This window comes from Sorex araneus, chromosome 9 (genome assembly GCF_027595985.1).
Source record: "Sorex araneus isolate mSorAra2 chromosome 9, mSorAra2.pri, whole genome shotgun sequence".
Lineage (NCBI taxonomy): Eukaryota > Metazoa > Chordata > Mammalia > Eulipotyphla > Soricidae > Sorex > Sorex araneus.
The window spans coordinates 37,975,293-37,995,234 of record NC_073310.1 but is presented as its reverse complement, the minus strand read 5'-3'; the positions used below and the strand labels follow the sequence as shown (position 1 = coordinate 37,995,234).

Here is a 19,942-nt window from a genome sequence, read left to right as displayed (position 1 = left end):
CCCATTAATTCTTCACAGTCTTAAGCCTCTGTGATACCTATCTTCCTTGTTTTTAACATTTGTCCAGCTTTTCAATATATTTTCAGTTGGCTAATGACAGAAATTACCTAATGTGTTATAGTTAAACTATATAGGCATGCACATGGTAGATATTACGGTAAAAAGGGAAATGATGGTATTGAGAATAAGCATAAAAGATATTATAAACAAAATGGTAAGTATCCATAGAGTACAACAGTATAATAAGATAAATGATATAAAATTTGAAAGGGAGACCCAAGGATCTGTGAATAAGGATGTACAAGATAATTTAATATTTACCCGAATGATGGAAGGAGATGCAAGGAAATAGTCTTGACATTGGGAAAAAAGAGACAGAAAGCCACAGGTTATGTGATATCCAGCAAAATAGTTAGGTCTTACAAAATTACTACAATGAAGAAGAAATTGAGCGGTTCTACATGTAACTGGAGAAGTTCTATAAAGAAGACCACACCTTCTACAGGATCATTGTTGGTGATTTTAATGCCAAGATATGTCTGAGAATGTCGCCCGAAGAACTCCACATTGAGACACATGGCCTAGAATGGAAAGATCAGGGTGAGAGACTGTCTGAATTCCTCATATCAGCCAAGACCATCCATGGTAACTCACAGTTCCAGAAGGCCGAATTTAAACGCTGGATATGGTAGTCTCCCGGTGGACAGTTCCACAATGAAATTGACCACATCATATTCAATCGAAGGTTTTGCCTGACCGATGTCGCCGTTGTCCCAAAATTCCAAATGGGATCGGACCACCATCTCCTTCGTGCGAAATTCTACTTCACAGAGCAGGGAGAAAAGTCTGCAAAATTTAAGTCTAAGCCAATGGAACAGGGTGGAATACCCTTACACACAACCCCAAATGTATGATCATCTAATCTTTGATAAGGGAGCAAGAGATGTGAAGTGGAGCAAGGAAAGCCTCTTTAACAAATGGTGCTGGCACAACTGGACAACCACATGCAAAAAAATGGGCATAGACCTTGACCTGACACCATGCACAAAAGTCAGATCAAAATGGATTAAAGACCTCAACATTAGACCCCAAACCATAAGGTACATTGAAGACAAGGTCGGCAAAACCCTCCACGATATCGAAGATAAAGGTATCTTCAAAGGTGACACAGAACTAAGCAATCTAGTAAAAACAGAGATCAACAAATGGGACTACATTAAACTAAAAAGCTTTTGCACTGCAAGAGATACAGTGACCAGAACCCAAAGACTATCTACAGAATGGGAAAGGATATTTACACAATACCCATCAGATAAGGGGTTGATATCAATGGTATATAAAGCACTGGTTGAACTCTACAAGAAGAAAACATCCAACCCCATCAAAAAATGGGGCGAAGAAATGAACAGAAACTTTACCAAAGAAGAAATACGAATGGCCAAAAGGCACATGAAAAAGTGCTCTACATCACTAATCATCAGAGAGATGCAGATCAAAACAACCACAAGATACCACCTCACACCACAGAGACTAGCGCACATCCAAAAGAACAAAAGCAACCGCTGTTGGAGAGGATGTGGAGAGAAAGGGACCCTTCTACACTGCTGGTGGGAATGCCCACTGGTTCAGCCCTTCTGGAAAACAATATGGGCGATTCTCAAAAAATTAGAAATTGAGCTCCCATTTGACCCAGCAATACCACTGCTGGGAATATATCCCAGAGAGGCAAAAAAGTATAATCGAAATGGCATCTGCACATGTATGTTCATCGCAGCACTGTTTACAATAGCCAGAATCTGGAAAAAACCCGAATGCCCTAGAACGGATGACTGGTTGAGGAAACTTTGGTACATCTATACAATGGAATACTATGCAGCTGTTAGAAAAAAGGAGGTCACAAATTTTTTATTTAAGTGGATCGGCATGAAAAGTTTCATGCTAAGTGAAATGAGTCAGAAAGAGAGAGACAGACATAGAAAGATTGCACTCATCTATGACATATAGAATAACAGAGTGGGAGACTAACACCCAAGAATTGTAGAAACAACTACCAGGAGGTTGACTCCATGGCTAGGAGGCTGGCCTCATATTCTGGGGAAAGGGCAACTCAGAGAAGGGATCACCAACTATAATGTAGTCGAAGGCCATGTGGGAGAAGGGAGTTGCGGGCTGAATGAGGGCTAGAGACTGAGCACAGTGGCCACTCAACACCTTTATTGCAAACCACAATAGCTAATTAGAGGGAGAGAACAGAAGGGAATGCCCTGCCACAGTGACAGGGTGGGGTGGGGGGGAGATGGGATTGGGGAGGATGGGAGGGATGCTGAGTTTACTGGTGGTGGAATATGGGCACTGGTGAAGGGATGGGTTCCCGAACTTTGTATGGGGGAAGCATAAGCACAGATGTGTATAAATCCGTAACTGTACCCTCATGGTGATTCATTAATTAAAAATAAATAAATTTATTTAAAAAAAAATTTAAGTCTAAGAAGACAACTCCCAGAATGACCACCAACTGGGAGCTCTTTGGCACTATTGCGGCAAAGTGGGAAGATGTCTTCCTTGACAACATCAACGAGGAATACGATCGACTGGTTCAGCACCTCTATGACTGTGAGAAGAATGCCAAGAGTGAGAAAGCCACAAACAGACGCCTGTCTTCGGAAACTCTCGAGCTCATTCGTCAAGGTGGTTTGGCGTGAGCCTCAGGCAACCACAAGCTACCGTCTAAGCTCACAAAGCTGTGCAGAGATGCGATAAAGGAAGACCTCAAAGAGAGAAGAGCAGCAGTGTTGGCCAATGCAGCAGAAGCGGGGAAAAGTATTCGCAACGCTCTCCTGTCCTTCGCCAACTATAAGACCAAGATGACTGCCCTCCGACGTCCCGATGGACCTAGCACATCTTCCAGAAAGGCAATGAAGAGGATTATTCACGACTTCTACTCAGATATCTTTGACAACCATGTCCACCTGCCCACATACCAAATTCCGCAGGATGGATATGTTGTTCCCAACATTCTCCCTTCTGAAATTCGACACGCCATTTCGTTGGTAAAGACGTGAACAGCACCTGACCCGGACAAGGTCAGACCCGAACACCTGAAGAATGTGTCGCCAGTACTCATCAATACACTGGGTCCACTCTTCACATGCTACCTGTCTGAATGCAACGTTCCGTCTCAGTGGGACACCAGTAGGACCGTTCTGTTCTACAAGGGAAACATTCACGACATCGGCAACTATCGCCCAATCCGCCTGCTGTCTGTCATCTTCAAGTTGTTCACTTGTGTCATCCTGAATAGAATAGGCAGAACACTAGACAAAGGACAGCCATGTCCTTGCGAGCAAGCCGGGTTCCGAAGGGGATTCAGCACAATAGACCATATCCACACAGTGACCAAACTCATTGAACTTTCACGAGAGTTTAAGATGCCGCTCTGTCTAATGTTCATCGACTTAAAGAAGGCCTTCAATTGTGTTGAGCCTGAGGCAGTCATCAAAACCCTGGCCAAACAGGGCGTTCAAACTCAGTATATCAAAATTCTCCGAGAGCTGTATTGTGGATTCACCACCAGGATCTTACCATTGTACAAGGAAGTGATCATTGATGTAAAGAGAGGGGTGCGGCAGAGTGATACCATTTCACCGAAACTCTTCAGTGCCACCCTCAAGAACATCATGTGACGACTGGAATGGGAAGGAATGGGAGTGAAGATAGACGGTCGGCAATTACACCACCTCCGCTTTGCTGATGACATTGTTCTCATAACACCAAACATTAGCCAAGCGGCACAAATGCTGGCCGACTTAGACCTCCGGTGTGGAAAGGTCGGATTGCAGCTGAATCTCAACAAGACGATGTTCATGAATAATGAACTGGTCCCTGAAGCTCCATTTGCTCTCAATGGAATGAACATCTCCAAATGCAGCAGCAATGTGTACCTGGGTCAAGAAATCAACATGAGGAACGACTTGGTGCCACAGCTGCACAGGAGAAAGAGAACAGCGTGGAATGCCTTCAAGAGCATCGAAGAAGTGGTTAAGAGAACGAAGAACCTCCGACTCCCGACACATCTTTTCTATTCCACTGTTCTTCCTGCACTAACATATGCCTCAGAGACCTGGGCCCTAGACAAACAGGATGAGAACACTATTCGGGTATCCCAAAGAGGAATCGAAAGAGCTATGATAAGAGTGTAACGTCTCACTCAAGTGAGAGAAGGAATCTGGAGTTCTGACCTCCATCGACGGTCAAGAATCAGGGATGCTGTCTTGTTTGCCAAGGCATCAAAAATCAGATGGGCTGGTCATGTAATGCGATTCAGAGACGACCACTGGACTAGAGCTCTTACTGACTGGAATCCACGGGACATCAGAAGACCTCGTTGACCTCCCACCAACTAGATGGTCAGATTTCTTAGTCAAATCCCTGAATGAACAATTTGAGGCTTTTCCTTTTCCTGGAGCAAGCAGGTATCATTGGGCTGCAGTAGCTCCAAACAGGGACAAATGGAGACTTACTGGGGCCTATTCAAGCAAATCGAAGATCAACGGGATGACAAGTGATACAAGTAATACAAAATTGCAAGTAGTTCAATGTAGCTAGAAAATGATTTCATATTTCATAAGGGCAGTATTTTGGTTATTTATGATTTTCTATTAATGGAAAAATTTTTCTTGTTTTTTATAGAGAAGAATGGACGGAAGCTATCCAAGCAGTAGCAGACAGACTTCAGAGGCAAGAAGAGGAGCGAATGAATTGTAGTCCAACTTCACAGATTGATAATATAGGGGAGGAAGAGATGGATGCATCTACAACTCATCATAAAAGAAAGGTAGAAATGATAATTTATTGCATTACGTATTAAGATGTTAATAGTTCTTATCAGGTAGTTGTGACTTATGTGCTATCATACTACTTCACAATTTTTACCTAACCTTTGTTATTTTTAATGTCGTTTTAGAAATTTGAAAATAAGTTATTTCTCTAATAAGTTCACACTTTTCCATTTGACATTTTGTGTGCTTCTGAATGTGGAAACAGAAATAACTCTGCTGTACTTTTGCTTAGTATTTTGGTAATAAATTCAATGAAAAAATGAATGATCTTAAATACAATGACTTATTATCCTAATGATTTATCTTGAGCCAGTGAGAAAGCTGTTTTTTTCTTCAATCAGTGGTTCAGAATAATTTGTGACAATTTCTCTATGGAAATTATAATTTTAATTGCTATACAATGTTGAAAGGAAGAACGTCTTGTGTGTAAAATTCAGTGTTTTAAGATTAAATTGTGTTCAGAGAAATGGTGAATGAATATGCCATTGATCATGTTTAACTGTATTTGTTACAGTATAAATCTTCTTGTTGGAAAATAACTTTACAAAATTTTAAAATATCTTTAATTTTGAAGGGACAGTTATAGTTCAGGAATTAAGGTACTTGCCTTCAGTTTAGCTGGATGAATCACAATCATAGTTCAAATCCCCAACATGACATATGGTCTCCCGAACATGGCCAGAAGTCACTTCTCAGCATAGGACAAAGCCAGATTCAGTCCCTGAGCGCTGCCAGGTGTGATCCAAACCGTCTCGCAACTCAAATTTTAAATTTTTTATAATTTTATCATGGGTTTACAGTATTGTAGTATTTTAGAGGTCTAGCTTCACTCCTCTGAGTCAATACTGACCACACTCACCACCTATATATGAGAGTGCTCATTTCTCCTTGTAGGAGTTCATTTTCCTCTTGTAACCTGTAAGTTTCCACCTAGTTAGTTTTATTAGTTTTTGCAAGTTTAGTTTATCATATTTATCATATAAGTAAGATCAGTCTTTCATTTTACAAATTAATTTTAAAAAAGACAATTCACAGAAATTGTCTTTCATTTCATTTTTATTTAATTTAGCATATTTCTTCAGGATCTATCCGGGGGGTGGAAAGGGGCTGACACTGGGACAGTAGTGGAGGGAAGCAAACACTGGTGGAAGGGTGTGTGTTGGAATGTTTTATGCATGAAGCCCTACCATTAGCAGTATTGTAAATCACAGTGACTAAATTTTTTTTTAACTGAAGGCAAAATTTCTCCTTTTTTTAATGGTTGAATTGTATTCAATGAGAATATATATATTATAGGTATTTTATGAAATAGGACTTTGTTAATTTCATATTTTGGTCATTATAAATAATACTACAAACTGTCACTGTCATCCCTTTGCTCATCAATTTGCTGGAGTGGGCACCAGTAACGTCTCCATCGTGAGACTTGTTGTTACTGTTTTTGGCATGTTGAATACACCAAGGGTATCTTGCCAGGTCCTGCCATTCAGGCGAGATACTCTTGGTAGCTTGCCAGGCTCTCAGAGGGGTGGAGGAATCAAACCCAGATCGGCTGCGTGCAAGGTGAACGCCCTACCGCTGTGCTATCGCTCCAGCCCAGTACTACAGACAAGGATACAAATATTCTTTTGCTGTGGAAATATAAATTGTTAAGATAATTATGTGCTTTGGTATTAGCAGTGATTAAGAACTTTTTAAGGTAGTGCAGATAAGGCATTAGTCTTACGTATGGATGACTTGGAGTTCAGTCCCCTGCACCTTATTTAATCCCTAAACATAGAGACAGGTGTGGTCCCCTGATTTGCTTTTTTATTAAACCAAAATTAATAAGTAACTCTTTGAACTTTGCATGAGTTCAGATTTTCCTTATCCAAAATTTCTATTATAGTTAGAATAATACTCTTTGTTGAATCTTAACCAAATCCATGATAACCTGTAGTATATTTTTGAAAACTTACTTGAGTCTTGCTGTTCTTAAAAACCAACTTAATCTTATATCTCAGTCATTACAAAATTTAAAAAATATGTATTTTTCTTATCTTCTCAAATTAAGAAATCTTCTGCACTTATGTGCACATGCATACAATTAATTCCAAATTTGACTGTATTCATAAATTTAAAGACAGGTATCAATTGATCTTATCTTTTGAATTATAAATTATTCTACTAGTAACATGACATTCTTAGTTTAAGCCAATGGAACTGCTAAAATTCTTACTCTTAAGTAAGATTAGCTATAATAATATGCTATAATAATATGCCATTGAGGCAGCTAGAAATTGAAAATGCTTAGCTAATTGAAATAAAACATACAGATGGCAAACAGGCATGTGAAAAAAGTGTTCCTCATTGATTATCAGGAAATGCTATTCAAAACGACAATGAGAAATCACCTCATACTAGTAGAAATGGCCTGTATTACAAGTTCAGAAACAATCAGTTCTGGTGGAGATGTAGTGAACAAGAAACCCTCATTCACTTTTGGTGGGACTCTAAACTGGGTCAGTCTCTATGGGAAACAGATGGAGACTTCTCAAAAAAATTAAAAATAGAACTACCATATGACCAGTGATTTCACTCCTTGGTATTTCTCCCACGTACACAGAATCACTAATTTGAAAAGATATATGCACATCTATGTTAATTGCAGCACTATTTATAATAGCAAGATATGGAAACAACTCATTTGTGGCAACCACAAATGAATGGCTAAAGAATTTGTGGCATAGATGAGTGAATAAAGAATTTGTGGTACATATACACAACGGAATACTACTCAGCCATAAGAAAAGATGAACTAATGTATTTTGCTGTCACTTTCATAGAATAAGAGGTTGTTTTTTTTAAGTGAAACTAGAAACTGAAGGATGAATGCCAAACAATATCAATTATATGGTCTATGAAGGAGCAGAGAGGGAGAATGTCAGTGAATGTAATGTGAACTGTTGGACTCTTTAACAACATATTGTGGTTGCCAGATGTGGGGGTGGAATGACAGTAGGGTTAGAAAGAATAGGATGGACTAGATATCTTACAAGGACAGTGGTAGAGAGGTTTTGCTATTAACATAATACTTTTCAATTACCACAGTAATAATAAAATAAATAAGAAAAAACATTCTATGCTATTGTAGGCTACAAAAAAACTCTTGAAAGAAAAAGATACTGGGGATATATAAATGAGGCAGTGATCTTGCTGTCAAATACAAATTACCATTTTTTGTTTAAATTAAAAGATGATGTTTCAAAAGATTTTGATTAGAAAATTTGAAGTACCTAATCTTGGTCAGCCAGGCTGCTGTTCTCTGTTCCCTATTCATGCATGTGAGAAGTCAAAAAAAAAAAACATTAGCCTAATAAATCAAAATTCTGCTTAATTTTCAGTGACAAATACAGGTCTTCCTGCATACAGCTGGTTATCATCTCATGATTTAGTCAGAAAATATAAGCAATATTTCCTGCCTTCCCATTGAATCTGATATGGGTTCTTTGAATTTTATTATTAAACAAAAGTCCATAATTGAAAATGACCTGAAAAAATAGAAAAGAGAAAGTTGGTCTGCTGAAATGATCTTTCACTGTCTTCTCAAGTAGGAAGGAGTATCATAGTCACCATTGTAGAAATTAACTGATTAGAAATACATAACTAATGTGGTTTATATAGAGATGTGGGCAGAAAGCTGGGCTTTTTGAGAGCCTCTCTCATTACTTCTAAAAGATGGGGTTTTATTTGGTTTAACTCTTACATTCTAAGTGCGTGGGGGTATTGTGACCCAAATATACTGTAATCTTTATATTCTTTCAGATAGGTTACTGTATTCCTCTTTAAAATATTAGGATTCTTTTGTTGTTGTTGTTGCTTTTTTGGGTCACAACCTGGCAATGCACAGGAGTTACGCCTGGCTCATGCACTCAGGATTTACTCCTGGAGGTCCTCGGGGGACCATATGGGATGCTAAGAATCAAACCCGGGTCAGCCATGTGCAAGGCAAATGCCCTACCCACAGTGCTATAGCTCCAGCCCCTAGGACTCATATTTTTAAACTAAATTTAGATGAAAACAATTGGATTGGTCTTTTCTTCTTGCATTCTAATGTGTATAATATAATACATTTATTAAGTACTTGTTACGTATTTACATGCATTTCTTAGATTCAAATGATGGCTTTGGCATGTTAGAGATTATATAAAGAAAAAAGTACAACTATGTAAAATATTTCCCTTATAAGTTGTTAGTTTTAGAGGATTAATTTTCTCTAGAGTATCCATATTTTCATCTTAGTTAAAATATTGCTGTTTGAATGTCCCTTTGTGGTCGTGTTTGACATGTATGTTTTTAACTTCTAGCGTTTTAGATCTTGAACACTGCTCCACTAAGAACCCCTCTACCACACAACCAATCTTTGAACTGCAAGAGTAACTAATATTATTATATCTTTTCCCTTAGTGCTATACATAATGAAAACATTTTGCACTACTTTGCAATTTATTTGTAAAAGCTAGGTAATTACTGTCTATTGTTACACATTTAGTATCAGAACAGTTTTTATTTTTTATGTACTCATTTAGTTTTATGTAGCAAAAGAACTTAAATACTTAATTTTTGATATTGAGAACCATCTTTCCAGTGAAAGAAAAAGAAATTTTTTTAATAAATATGAACAAAATTGCAGGAGGGAATATTCAGTTTCAAACAAGAACCTATCGTTTATACCGATTCTCCTATCTGGCAGGACTGTCATATGAGAAAATTTAATTTTTATAGTTTAGTTTTAGGTTTTGAAAAATTTTTTCTATGCAGGATCCTGTTTTTTATTTATTTATTTTGGTTTTGTGAACTATACCTGGCTATGCTCAGGAGCTACTTTGACTTAGTCCCCAGAAGTTACTCCTGGCATTGTTCCAAAGGACCAGGCAGTCCCAATGATCAAACTTTGGGCTCTCACATGCAAAACCTGTGTTCCAGCATTTTGTGTCATCTCCACAACCCCACGCTCCTGATTCTGAAAAAAAATGTATGTGTAATTTAAACATACATAAAAAAAGGTTCAGATGTTGTCAAGAGTTTGGAGGAGGAAAACATAGGCAGAATCCTCCAAAACATTGAAGCTATAGTTTCATTTGAAAGAGAGGATTCCATTAAACATCACAACTAAAATGCCAAAGGAAAACCATGTTGGCCACTTATCATACCCAGACATTTTAAATTCACTCTTTGTTGACTATCCATAACCTCACCTTAAAATGTTTTATAGCAAATAAGAATAAAGAGGTACATGTTAGTAAATTGTAGCTGTCTGTATTCATATAGAGACGTGGTTTAATCTTGAGTTCACTAAACAGAAGTGGGAGGTGTGGGGGTGAACAACAACTAGAATTCTGTGTAATACTACACAGGAGTCTAATATTCAGATTCCATCAGTGTTTAAGGGTGCAGGTTTTTCTTTTTTTCCTTACAGAGTATATTGAGTTACATAGTTTTGTTGTTGTTAGAGCAGAAAGGATAAAAATGAATTTGGAATAGAAAGGGATAGAGATTCTTACTGCATTTTGCTTAAGGTATTTCTTTCCCAAAATTAGGAAATCATCAAGGACTATAACTTGTTCCCATGGGTTGGAACAGTTTCATAAAAGAAGATAAAAATTTAACCATATTCTAGGTAGAGCGCTTTCCTTGCTCAAGGCCAACCCAGGTTCGATCTCCACCATCCCATAAGGTTCCCCGAGCCCTGCCATGAGTGATTCCTTGATTGCAGAGCCAGGAGTATCCTCTGAGCATTGTTAGGTGCAATACCTGTTCCTCCTCTCCACAAAGTGCTGACATTTGCACATTGGGATTTAGTTATTAGTCTTAAAAATGGTTAGCAGAGTTTGTTGTATTTATATTCTTACTTCAAAATTTCCTTTACCGACTTTTTCATTAGGTCTTAATTTTAGTTAATTAATATATTTCATTGTTTCTTGCTGCTCTTACTCTCGTTTTGCAACCCAGAGTTCATATGTTTCATGTCCTCTGTCCCCATGTGGTCTTTCTTTGCATGTGGCATTTTATCAGGACCTCTCTGCATACCAGCTCTTCAACAAGATAGTTTAGACTTCTTGTAGCACTAATATTGACTTTGCAAGGAGGAAGAAAGCACGTGCTGCTGTATGTGAAGGCTAATCCTGCAGGCCTGAGGAGATAACTCTAAAGGCCAGAGCACAAACTGACATGCATGAAACCCTGAATTGATTCCCCACACTACATGGCCCTCTGAGCACTGCCAGGGAGGCCCTCCTCCACCCCCAATAAATACTATATCTTGAATTGACACAGTATTATTTCGATCACGTTTATATATTTTGCTTTTTGGTTTTGGGGCCACATGCTGCAGTCTCCAGGCTTACTCCTGGCCCTGTGTTCAGAGCTTTCTCCTAATTCTGTAATCAAGAATCACTTCTGGAGGCTATGCGTGGTCCAGCTGGGAAGCAAACTCCAGTTGGTTGCATACAAAGCAAGTGCCATACCTGCTAAACCATTGTTTCAGCCTCATATATTTATCCTTATCGGAGACTAAGGCAAGTCCTTAGTAGAAAGAAAGTAGACTCCACCTTTTCATGGGAGGAATAGCATTACGTGTATTTGGGAATGGCAGTTACCTTTGGAAACAACTGAAGACAGATTTGTAGTTAAATAGTATTGTTGATTTTTAAACATGTCTAATATTGCCTATAAATATTTGAAGGACTCCTGCTTTTTTCAACTATATTCTGTATATTTAGTGCTATAATTTTGATCGCATTTGAATTAATATATGTACTTTGCTATTTTTTCTGCTGTTTTCACTACTTTTATTTTCAAAAGGAGATAGTAATGAATATAGCAATGTAGTCTTACATTTGTAAAGCTAACAAAATTACAACTAATGTACATTTATAAAATTTGGGGGGAGGTTACATATGAGGAGTATTGGTTTATAGTTTTCATCTGGTTTTGGCGTCAGGAATATGATGGCGTCAAAGGATACTTTGGTTATCAGGTTTTTGTATGAATTGTTTTTATAGTTGATATGACTTCTGTTTTAAATGTTTAAAGAATTTACCTATGAAGTCATCTGATTCTGGAGCTTTCATTGTTCAGTTGTTTCAAATCACAAATTTAATTTTGTTAATAAATATTAGTTTATTTGAGTTTTTTATTTATCAGGAAGTGAGTTTATAATTTGAGATTTTCATAGAACTTATTTATCTCATGTAAAATATTTAATTTACAGCTGTTTATAATATTCTTTGTAACACTTAAAAGTCTGTAAAATCCATATTGATGGCAGTATTCCCTCTCATTTATGATGTAGATCATTTTTTGTTTTTCATTTTTTGATCATATTTCCTGTGCAATATGGCTAAAAGTTTTAGTTTTATTACCTCAAAGAGCCAATTTTTGGTTTAATTTATTTTTATCTGTTTTTGTTTTTTAAATTTTATTTAGATATGTTCTTATCTTTATTTTGCCTTGCAAGTTTTCTGAGTTTAAGTTGTTCTTTTTCTATTTTCTTAAAAATTTAAGTGGCGTTATTGATATACTTCTGATACATCTGATGATTAGTAAATTGGAACAAAATAGTTGTTTAAAAACCACAAAAATAATCAATAAGTTTATTGTAAGATAAAGACTGTAGCCTTACCTTGTTATTTATAGAACTCCTTAAAACTGTTTAAATTTAAGGTGTTAAACTGATGATTTACCATACTTCCTAAAAACCCATTAAAATGATTTGTAAAGGAATTTGTAAGGGGACTGTCTATAAAAGTAAAAATTTGGGTAGGGCATTGGGGACAAAAAAGGAAGGAGAAGGAGAAGAAAAAAATGAACTACAAAGAAAAGCTGGAAAGAAAAACTGAAACTGAAATTAGGAAAATTAATAAAATATACTCCTATTCTGAATTGCATCTATTGCTTCTTCAGAAATGTCTTGCTCTCTTTCTTAGATTTCTTTTTGCTGGTCTCCAGGTTTTTAATTTTGGGGGAAATGGGGGTTATAGTTGATGGTGCTTAAAGTTTACTCCCAGCTCATTGATAGAAGGTCCATACAGTTCAGGGGATCTAATCCAGGGCTCGTGTATGCAATGCACAAGATGCAGCCTTTTGAAGGGCTGACCTCCCTGACCCTCATTGCTTAATCATTGGTTAGTACTGTTATAATCATCGATATAGCTTTATGCCTTTAAATACTTTTAATACTACCATACCCACCATCAAAGTTCCCGTGCCACTCTAACTTTTCTATACACATATTTTCTCTTTCTTGAATTCTATCTTTATTTGGCTATAATACATTTCCAAATAGTTCTCTTGATGTCTTAGATGTACTTGGGAATGTTTGTGGGAAACAGTTTAGATTTTCAAAATTGGGAATAGCAATACTACTAAATTCTTATAAACTTGAGTTTTTGAAAGTGAGTGGAAATAATTCTCCATTTACTCTTACACTTGGACTAGGTAAGGATTCCTAAGTTCAAATAATTTCTTTCAGTGTCTTAGAACAGCTTAAATTATTTCTGCATCGATGATTACAAATGAGTTAGCCAGTGTGTGAGGCTAAAATTTTAAGAGTGATTCAAAATTCATTTTTAAGTGTCTGTTACAAATTTGCATATTTATATTTACAAATAATTTGCACCAAATATTTTATATATTTTGCTTATATTTTTCAGACAATGAATGATTTTGACTATTTGAAACTGCTAGGTAAAGGCACTTTTGGGAAAGTTATTTTGGTTCGAGAAAAGGCAAGTGGGAAATATTATGCTATGAAGATTCTGAAGAAAGAAGTTATTATTGCAAAGGTAACTTATTACTAAAGACAATCTAATTTTTTATTTATAGAGTGTGTACATATATGCTAATGTGTGTACATGACTACAAAGAATAGAAATCCTATATTGAATTGAAATGTTAAATCAAAATATTGAATGTAGACTACTGCTATCAGTACTAATCTGTGTACCAATGCTTATTTATGATGTTAAAATTTTCAAGCCTATGATATTTGAATATTGTATATGGACACTATTTTGTTTTCTTGATGAGATAGCCAGTTCTCATTCATAGAGTTCTAATTTGAATCCCAAATCACTCAGTAGAAAAAATTTATATGATTTACAAATTGGTCCATGCTTATGTCTTGCTTAACTAAAAACAAAAAACCATAATATCTTTGTTATATTTACTGGACGATTTTAAATTTCAGAGTTTTTTTAAAGCTATAATTTCCTCTTTGAAAGTGTATTGCTATGCATGCTTTGTGACATTAAAGTATACCTTTATACATTTCCAGTGTTTTGTTTGGTTGGGTCTTTTTGCGGGGTTCACACCTAGCACTGCTCAGGGGTTACTCCTGGATCTGCACTCAGAAATTATCCTGGCTGTTCTGGGGATCATATGGGATGCTAGGGATTGAAGCCAGGTTAGCCTCATGTAAGGCAAATGCCCTACCTGCTGTACTACCGCTCCAGCCCCCATTTTCTGTGTTTTGCAACCCTTTTTTGGCTCTGGCCTCCTTCCATCTTCTTTCATGTGCCCCTCCACACTGGTTGTGTCCCTAGTCTCATGTTTTGGTCCCCATTTATGGAATTTTCACCTCTGACCCTCCAGGTGCCTATATGGCCTTGGTTGAGAAACACTGGTGTTGATCTCAACTCCTCCAGAAGTCAGTGTCTGATTTTAGCAATAATATTGACATGGGAATGTTGCAGATTTAGGTGCATGTCAAACTTTGCATCCTACAGTCTTTTTTTAAATTTCATTTTTATAAAGTAGTTCACAATAGTTGATTACATTTAATATTCGAACACCAATCCCACCACCATTACACCTTCCCACCACCATATTTTGGATGTTTTCATCCTGATCCCCAACCCCTGCCCCAAAGCAGAGCAGAAATAATTTATTTTGTATTGTTTGTTATGAATAAACCACTGAAAATGCTCCATGAGTGAAGATTGTTATATTACACCAGGGGCCATTAAGCCCTTCTGTAAGAGATAACTAATATGTTGTTAAGAGTTTTGAGCCTTGTGTGTGTGTGTGTGTGTGTGTGTGTGTGTGTGTGTGTGTGTGTGTGTCTGCGAGCTGTCCTCCTATTGTTCATCAATTTGCTTGAGCAGGCACCAGTAATACCTCCATTGTGAGACGTGTTACTGTTTTTGGCATATCGAATATGCCACAGCTAGCTTACCAGGCTCTATCTTGCGGGCAGGATACTCTCGGTAGCTTGCCAGGCTCTCCAAGAGGGACGGAAGAATCAAACCCAGGTTAGCCGTGTGCAAGGCAAATGCCCTACTTACTGTGCTATCTGTAAAAATATATTTCCCTCTGAGATTGGTTGCCTTCTACTTTAAACCCCCATCAAATAGGTTGTCTTATGTGCTCATAATATGTGTGTGTGTGCGTGTGTGTGTGTGTGTGTGTGTGTGTGTCTGTAAAGTATATTTCCTTCTGAGATTGGTTGCCTTCTCCTTTAAACCCCCATCAAATGTGGTGTGCTTCTCTTGGAGGATGAGTGGTGCTAAGTATGAGCTGTCCATCTAGGATAGGTTTACTCGTGGGGGAGGCTCAGCCCAAGCATGTGGAGAGAGGTCCTGAGCATGACACCTGGGGCTGGGTCCCTTGGGATGGGGAGGGGCCTCACCCTCTCCAGGGTGCCCCAAATGAAACAACCTGGCGCGGTCCGGTGGCATGGTTGGGGTAATGTTGTGTTATGCTCTTTTCTGAGAGAGAAGGACGGTGAGTCTCTGGATCGTAGCTGTTGATGAGATTATCTGGTGCCAGCCAGAAGTGGCTTGTGGGTGTGACTGCCAAGTTGCCAGAAACACAGGGACATGGGAAAAGGTCACCCATCCTGGTTCCATTCAACCTGGAGTTTTCAGTCACAAGTCCTGCATACCTGGGTTTTGTGCAGATTCTCTCATGGTTGAGGCTTGGCCCAAGCATGTGGAGAGTGCCTATGAGCATGGCAGAGCTTAAGTTCTGGAGGTTTTCAGCTGCCAGGGCTGGGTTCCCTGGGGCAGGGAAGGACCTCATCCACCCCGCTCCTGGGTGCCCTGAATGATACAGCCTGGTGCGGGGTCCACATCTTACAGTCTTAGATCTTTATAAGCTAGTTTTTTGCATGAAGTTCTGCTTCCTTAATGACATTTAAAATATTTGTGGGAGGCATGTTTTCTTATTTCACTTAGAAGAAGTTGAAATTGCTCGTAGTTACCAAATAGAAGCCAAACATAGTAATTCTGCACCTTATTGAACAGCTTAGTAAAACTGAGTTTTGTTGTTGTTGTTGTTGTTTTACATTTGTTTAAAAATAATCATGGTCTGGGGAGATAGTTCAAAGAGCTAATATCACACATGCCTGGCACTCAACAATGTTGAGTTTTACCCATAACACCCGAAGATTCCTTGAATATCACTGTGTTTGGCAGTATTTCCTTGGTCTACTTCCTTGCTTTTTCGCCTTTTTTTTGGAGGAGGAGGGTTTGTTTGGACAGTGCTCAGAGTCTGTTCCAGACTGTGCTCAAGGATATCTCCTGGTGATTCTCAGTAACATGCAGTACCAGGCATTACATATGGGGTTAGCCACTTGCAAGATAAGCGAGCATTAACTCTCAGACCATCCCTTCCTTTTTTCTTTATACTCCATGTATGAGTGAGATCATATACCATCTATTCTTCTTTTGAAACACTTTGTCTAATTTAAAGCTTCCAGTTCCATCCAGTTTTCTTATCCAAGGTTTTATTTTTCTGTAGCTCAGTATAATATTCTATTATGTTTATCCATTGCATCTTCTTTATCCATTGCATCTTCTTTATCTATCAATGGGCACTTTAGGTTGTTTTTTATATCTTGGCTATTGTGAAACATGTTTTTATGAATATAGGAATCCACGTAACTTTTCAAATTTTTTTTGTTGTTGCTTTGGATAAACATGCAGAAGTAGAATATCTGGATTATACACTGATTCTGCTTTTAATTTTTTGACAGAATTCCAGTGGACTTTTATAGTGAATTTACATTTCCACCAAAAGTCTATAAATAGGGCCCTTTTGCCCTACATTTTCTCCAGCTAGATAATTACTATTCTGACAGGTGTGAGGTGATATTATTGTTTTGATTTACATTTGCCTAATAAAATGACAAACAACTTTTCTGTACATCTCATCTGTATATCTGGGGAAATGTCTCTTTCAAGCCTCTAACTTTTTTAATTCAGGTACTTGTTTTATGTCTTTAAATATGATTTATTTATAGGTTTTTGAACTCTAATGCTATGTTAATTATATGATTCTTAACGTTTTGGGTCAATCATTAATTTTATGTTAGTTTTTAAAAATGTAGGCACCATGATTTACAATACTCTTTTTTTGTTTGTTTTTTAAGTTCTCTAGCATTTTATTTCCCAGTCTGTAGTAGAGTCAAGTCATCAAACATCTTTTCTCTTTTAAATTTTTATTAGTAAATCACCGTGAGGTACAGTTACAAACTTATGAACTTTCATGTTTGTATTTGGTTTACATCCCTCCACCAGTGCCCATCTCCTCCACCAATGTTCCCAGTATCCCTCCCACCACCCCCACCCCAACCCTCACCATCCCACCCTGCCTCTGAAATAGGGCAGTCCCTTTTGTTCTCTCTCCTGTTGGATGTTGTAGTTTTCAATAGAGGTATTAAGTACTCTTAATCAGGTTTCATGCATACAATGTTCTAACACCATGCACTTCCACAAAATATTCCCCTTCAGCCTTCCTGCCCCCTCACCACCACCACCCCTTCCCCCCACACACATACTGTTAACTCAGTTCTATAGATAGGTTTTAAGGCTTCGTTGCCTTTGGCCATTTGTTAATCCCATCCTATGTTTCTTTATATAATACAGAGAGAGATCAATCTGTATCTGTCCCTCTGATTTACTTCACTCAGCAAAGCAGTCTCCAGATCCATTCATGTAGCAGCAAATTTCATGACTTCATCTTTTCTTACAGCTAAGTAGTATCCCATTGTATATATGTAGTTTCTTTATCCTATAATTTGTTTCTGGTTACTTAGGCTGTTCCTATATGAACTGTTGTCAGTAGTGCTACAGTGAATATAGGGGTGCAGATGTCTTTCTGATTAGACTTTTTAGACCTTAGGGGTAGATTTTAAAAATGTGGAATTGGGGGCTGGAGCAATAGCACAGCGGGTAGGGTGTTTGCCTTGCACGCGGCTGACCCGGGTTCGATTCCCAGCATCCCATATGGTCCCCTGAGCACTGCCAGGGGTGATTCCTGGGTGCTAGAGCCAGGAGTAACCCCTGAGCATCACCGGGTGTGACCCAAAAAGCAAAAAAGAAAATGTGGAATTGTTGGATCAAATGAAAGTTCTATTCTTAATTAGTCAAGAAGTACCCATGTTGTTTTTCCAAAAGGCTGAACCAATCAGTATTTTCACTAGCAGTACATTCAAGTTCTTCTATCCCACATTCATGTTGATATGCTGGGGTCACAGGTGAAGTGGTATTTCTGTATTGTTTGGATTTGCATTTCTCTAATTATAAGTGATAGAGGGCTTCCCCCCCCCCATAAACATACTAGCTATTTGTATATATATGAGGAAGTTTCTGTTCATATCTTCACTCAAATTTTTGACATGGTTGATTCTTTTTCTTGTTAAGTTTTTACAAGTGCTTGGCAGATGCTGTCTGTGCCCATGTATTGCTGCCGAGCACGTGTGGTGCCCAAGCACGTATGTCGCCTGCATCTCCCTTCTTTTTTTTAAATTTTTTTTATAATTTATTTATTTTATTCAATCACCATGTGGAAAGTTACAAAGCTTTCAGGCTTATGTCTCAGTTATACAATGCTCGAACACCCATCCCTTCACCAGTGCACATATTCCACCACCAAAAACCCCAGTATACCTCCCACTCCCCCTACCCCCCACCCCCGCCTGCATAGCTGATAAATTTCATTTCACTTTCTCTTTACCTTGATTACATTCCATATTTCAACACAAAACTCACTATTGTTGTCGGAGTTTCCCCCCAAAAAGCAGCCCTGCTTCAAGGAAGCATTTGATAATTAGTTTTCCATTACTGAGAGTGAAGAGATAAGAAGGTTTGGGAGTTCTGTATTTTAGTAACTAAGTCCAGGGAGATTTTTGCTAGAAATTGCATCATTTCCCTTCCTGGGGCAGCATGGGGCTATGGCTTAGTCTAGAGACATTTCTGCAAGTGGCTGCTGGTACCAGAAGTAGTCTAGCTGGCCCCTGGATCATGGTCGATCAGCATCAGAGTGGCCACACAAACGTGTGGCCACCCGGGTCACATCTCGGCGGAGAGCATGCCAGTATCGCCCCCATCCCAAGATCGCCCACCGGTCCTGCTGTTGCAAGTTCATACCTCTTTTTTTTTCTTCCCGCACCACCCTGCATCTCCCTTCTTGAGTTGTGGACTTCATATCTAATGCAAGAATGTGTTCTTCAGAACCACTTCTCCATTCTGTAGAAGCCCTTGTTCCTTCTTAAGCTCTTAAGTACATTTTTCTCTCCCCCCTCCCTCCCTCCACCCCCCCTCTCTTGCTCATCCCCTCTTCCCTTTTCTCTCCTCTCTCCTCCATTCTCCTCCTCTTTCCTCTCTCTTCCCTTACTCAAATTTCCAAAAAGAATCTGTTATACCTCAAAAAAAAAGTTTTTGCAAGTGCTTTTAATATCTTATATATTGACCTTTAATCAGATGAATGTCAGGTAAATATTTTCTCCTTACCTGGGAAAAGTGTCTTTATTTTGGTAAATGTTTCTTTTTGCAGTGCAGAAACCTCTAACTTGCTGTAGTCACATGTTTACTTTTACCTCCATTTTCTTGGACACTGGCTTTGAATCATTGAGGATGCCTCTAGATTTAATATCATGGAAAGTTCTGCCTGTATTTGCATTAGAATAATTTATGGTTTCTGGTATGATAAAGTGGTCTTTTGTGCATGATATGGGATAGAGATATAACTATATTTTACACATGACTGACCAATTTTCCTAGCTCCAGTTTTTGAAGTCTTTTCTTCATCCACATCAGATTCTTACTTTGTCAAATCTGTGC

At 38.1% G+C, this 19,942-nt stretch overlaps 1 protein-coding gene across 4 annotated transcripts in view; it reads left to right on the top strand.

The window, feature by feature from the left end:
- Positions 1 to 19,942, top strand: part of AKT3 (AKT serine/threonine kinase 3) — a 346,959-nt gene that overhangs the window by 220,773 nt on the left and 106,244 nt on the right. For all 4 annotated transcript variants that reach the window (XM_055147428.1, XM_055147432.1, XM_055147429.1 and 1 more), the window contains 2 exons: positions 4,690 to 4,834; positions 13,532 to 13,663. In XM_055147428.1, the coding sequence (XP_055003403.1) occupies positions 4,690 to 4,834; positions 13,532 to 13,663 (277 nt within the window). The remainder of the gene's footprint in view (positions 1 to 4,689; positions 4,835 to 13,531; positions 13,664 to 19,942) is intronic.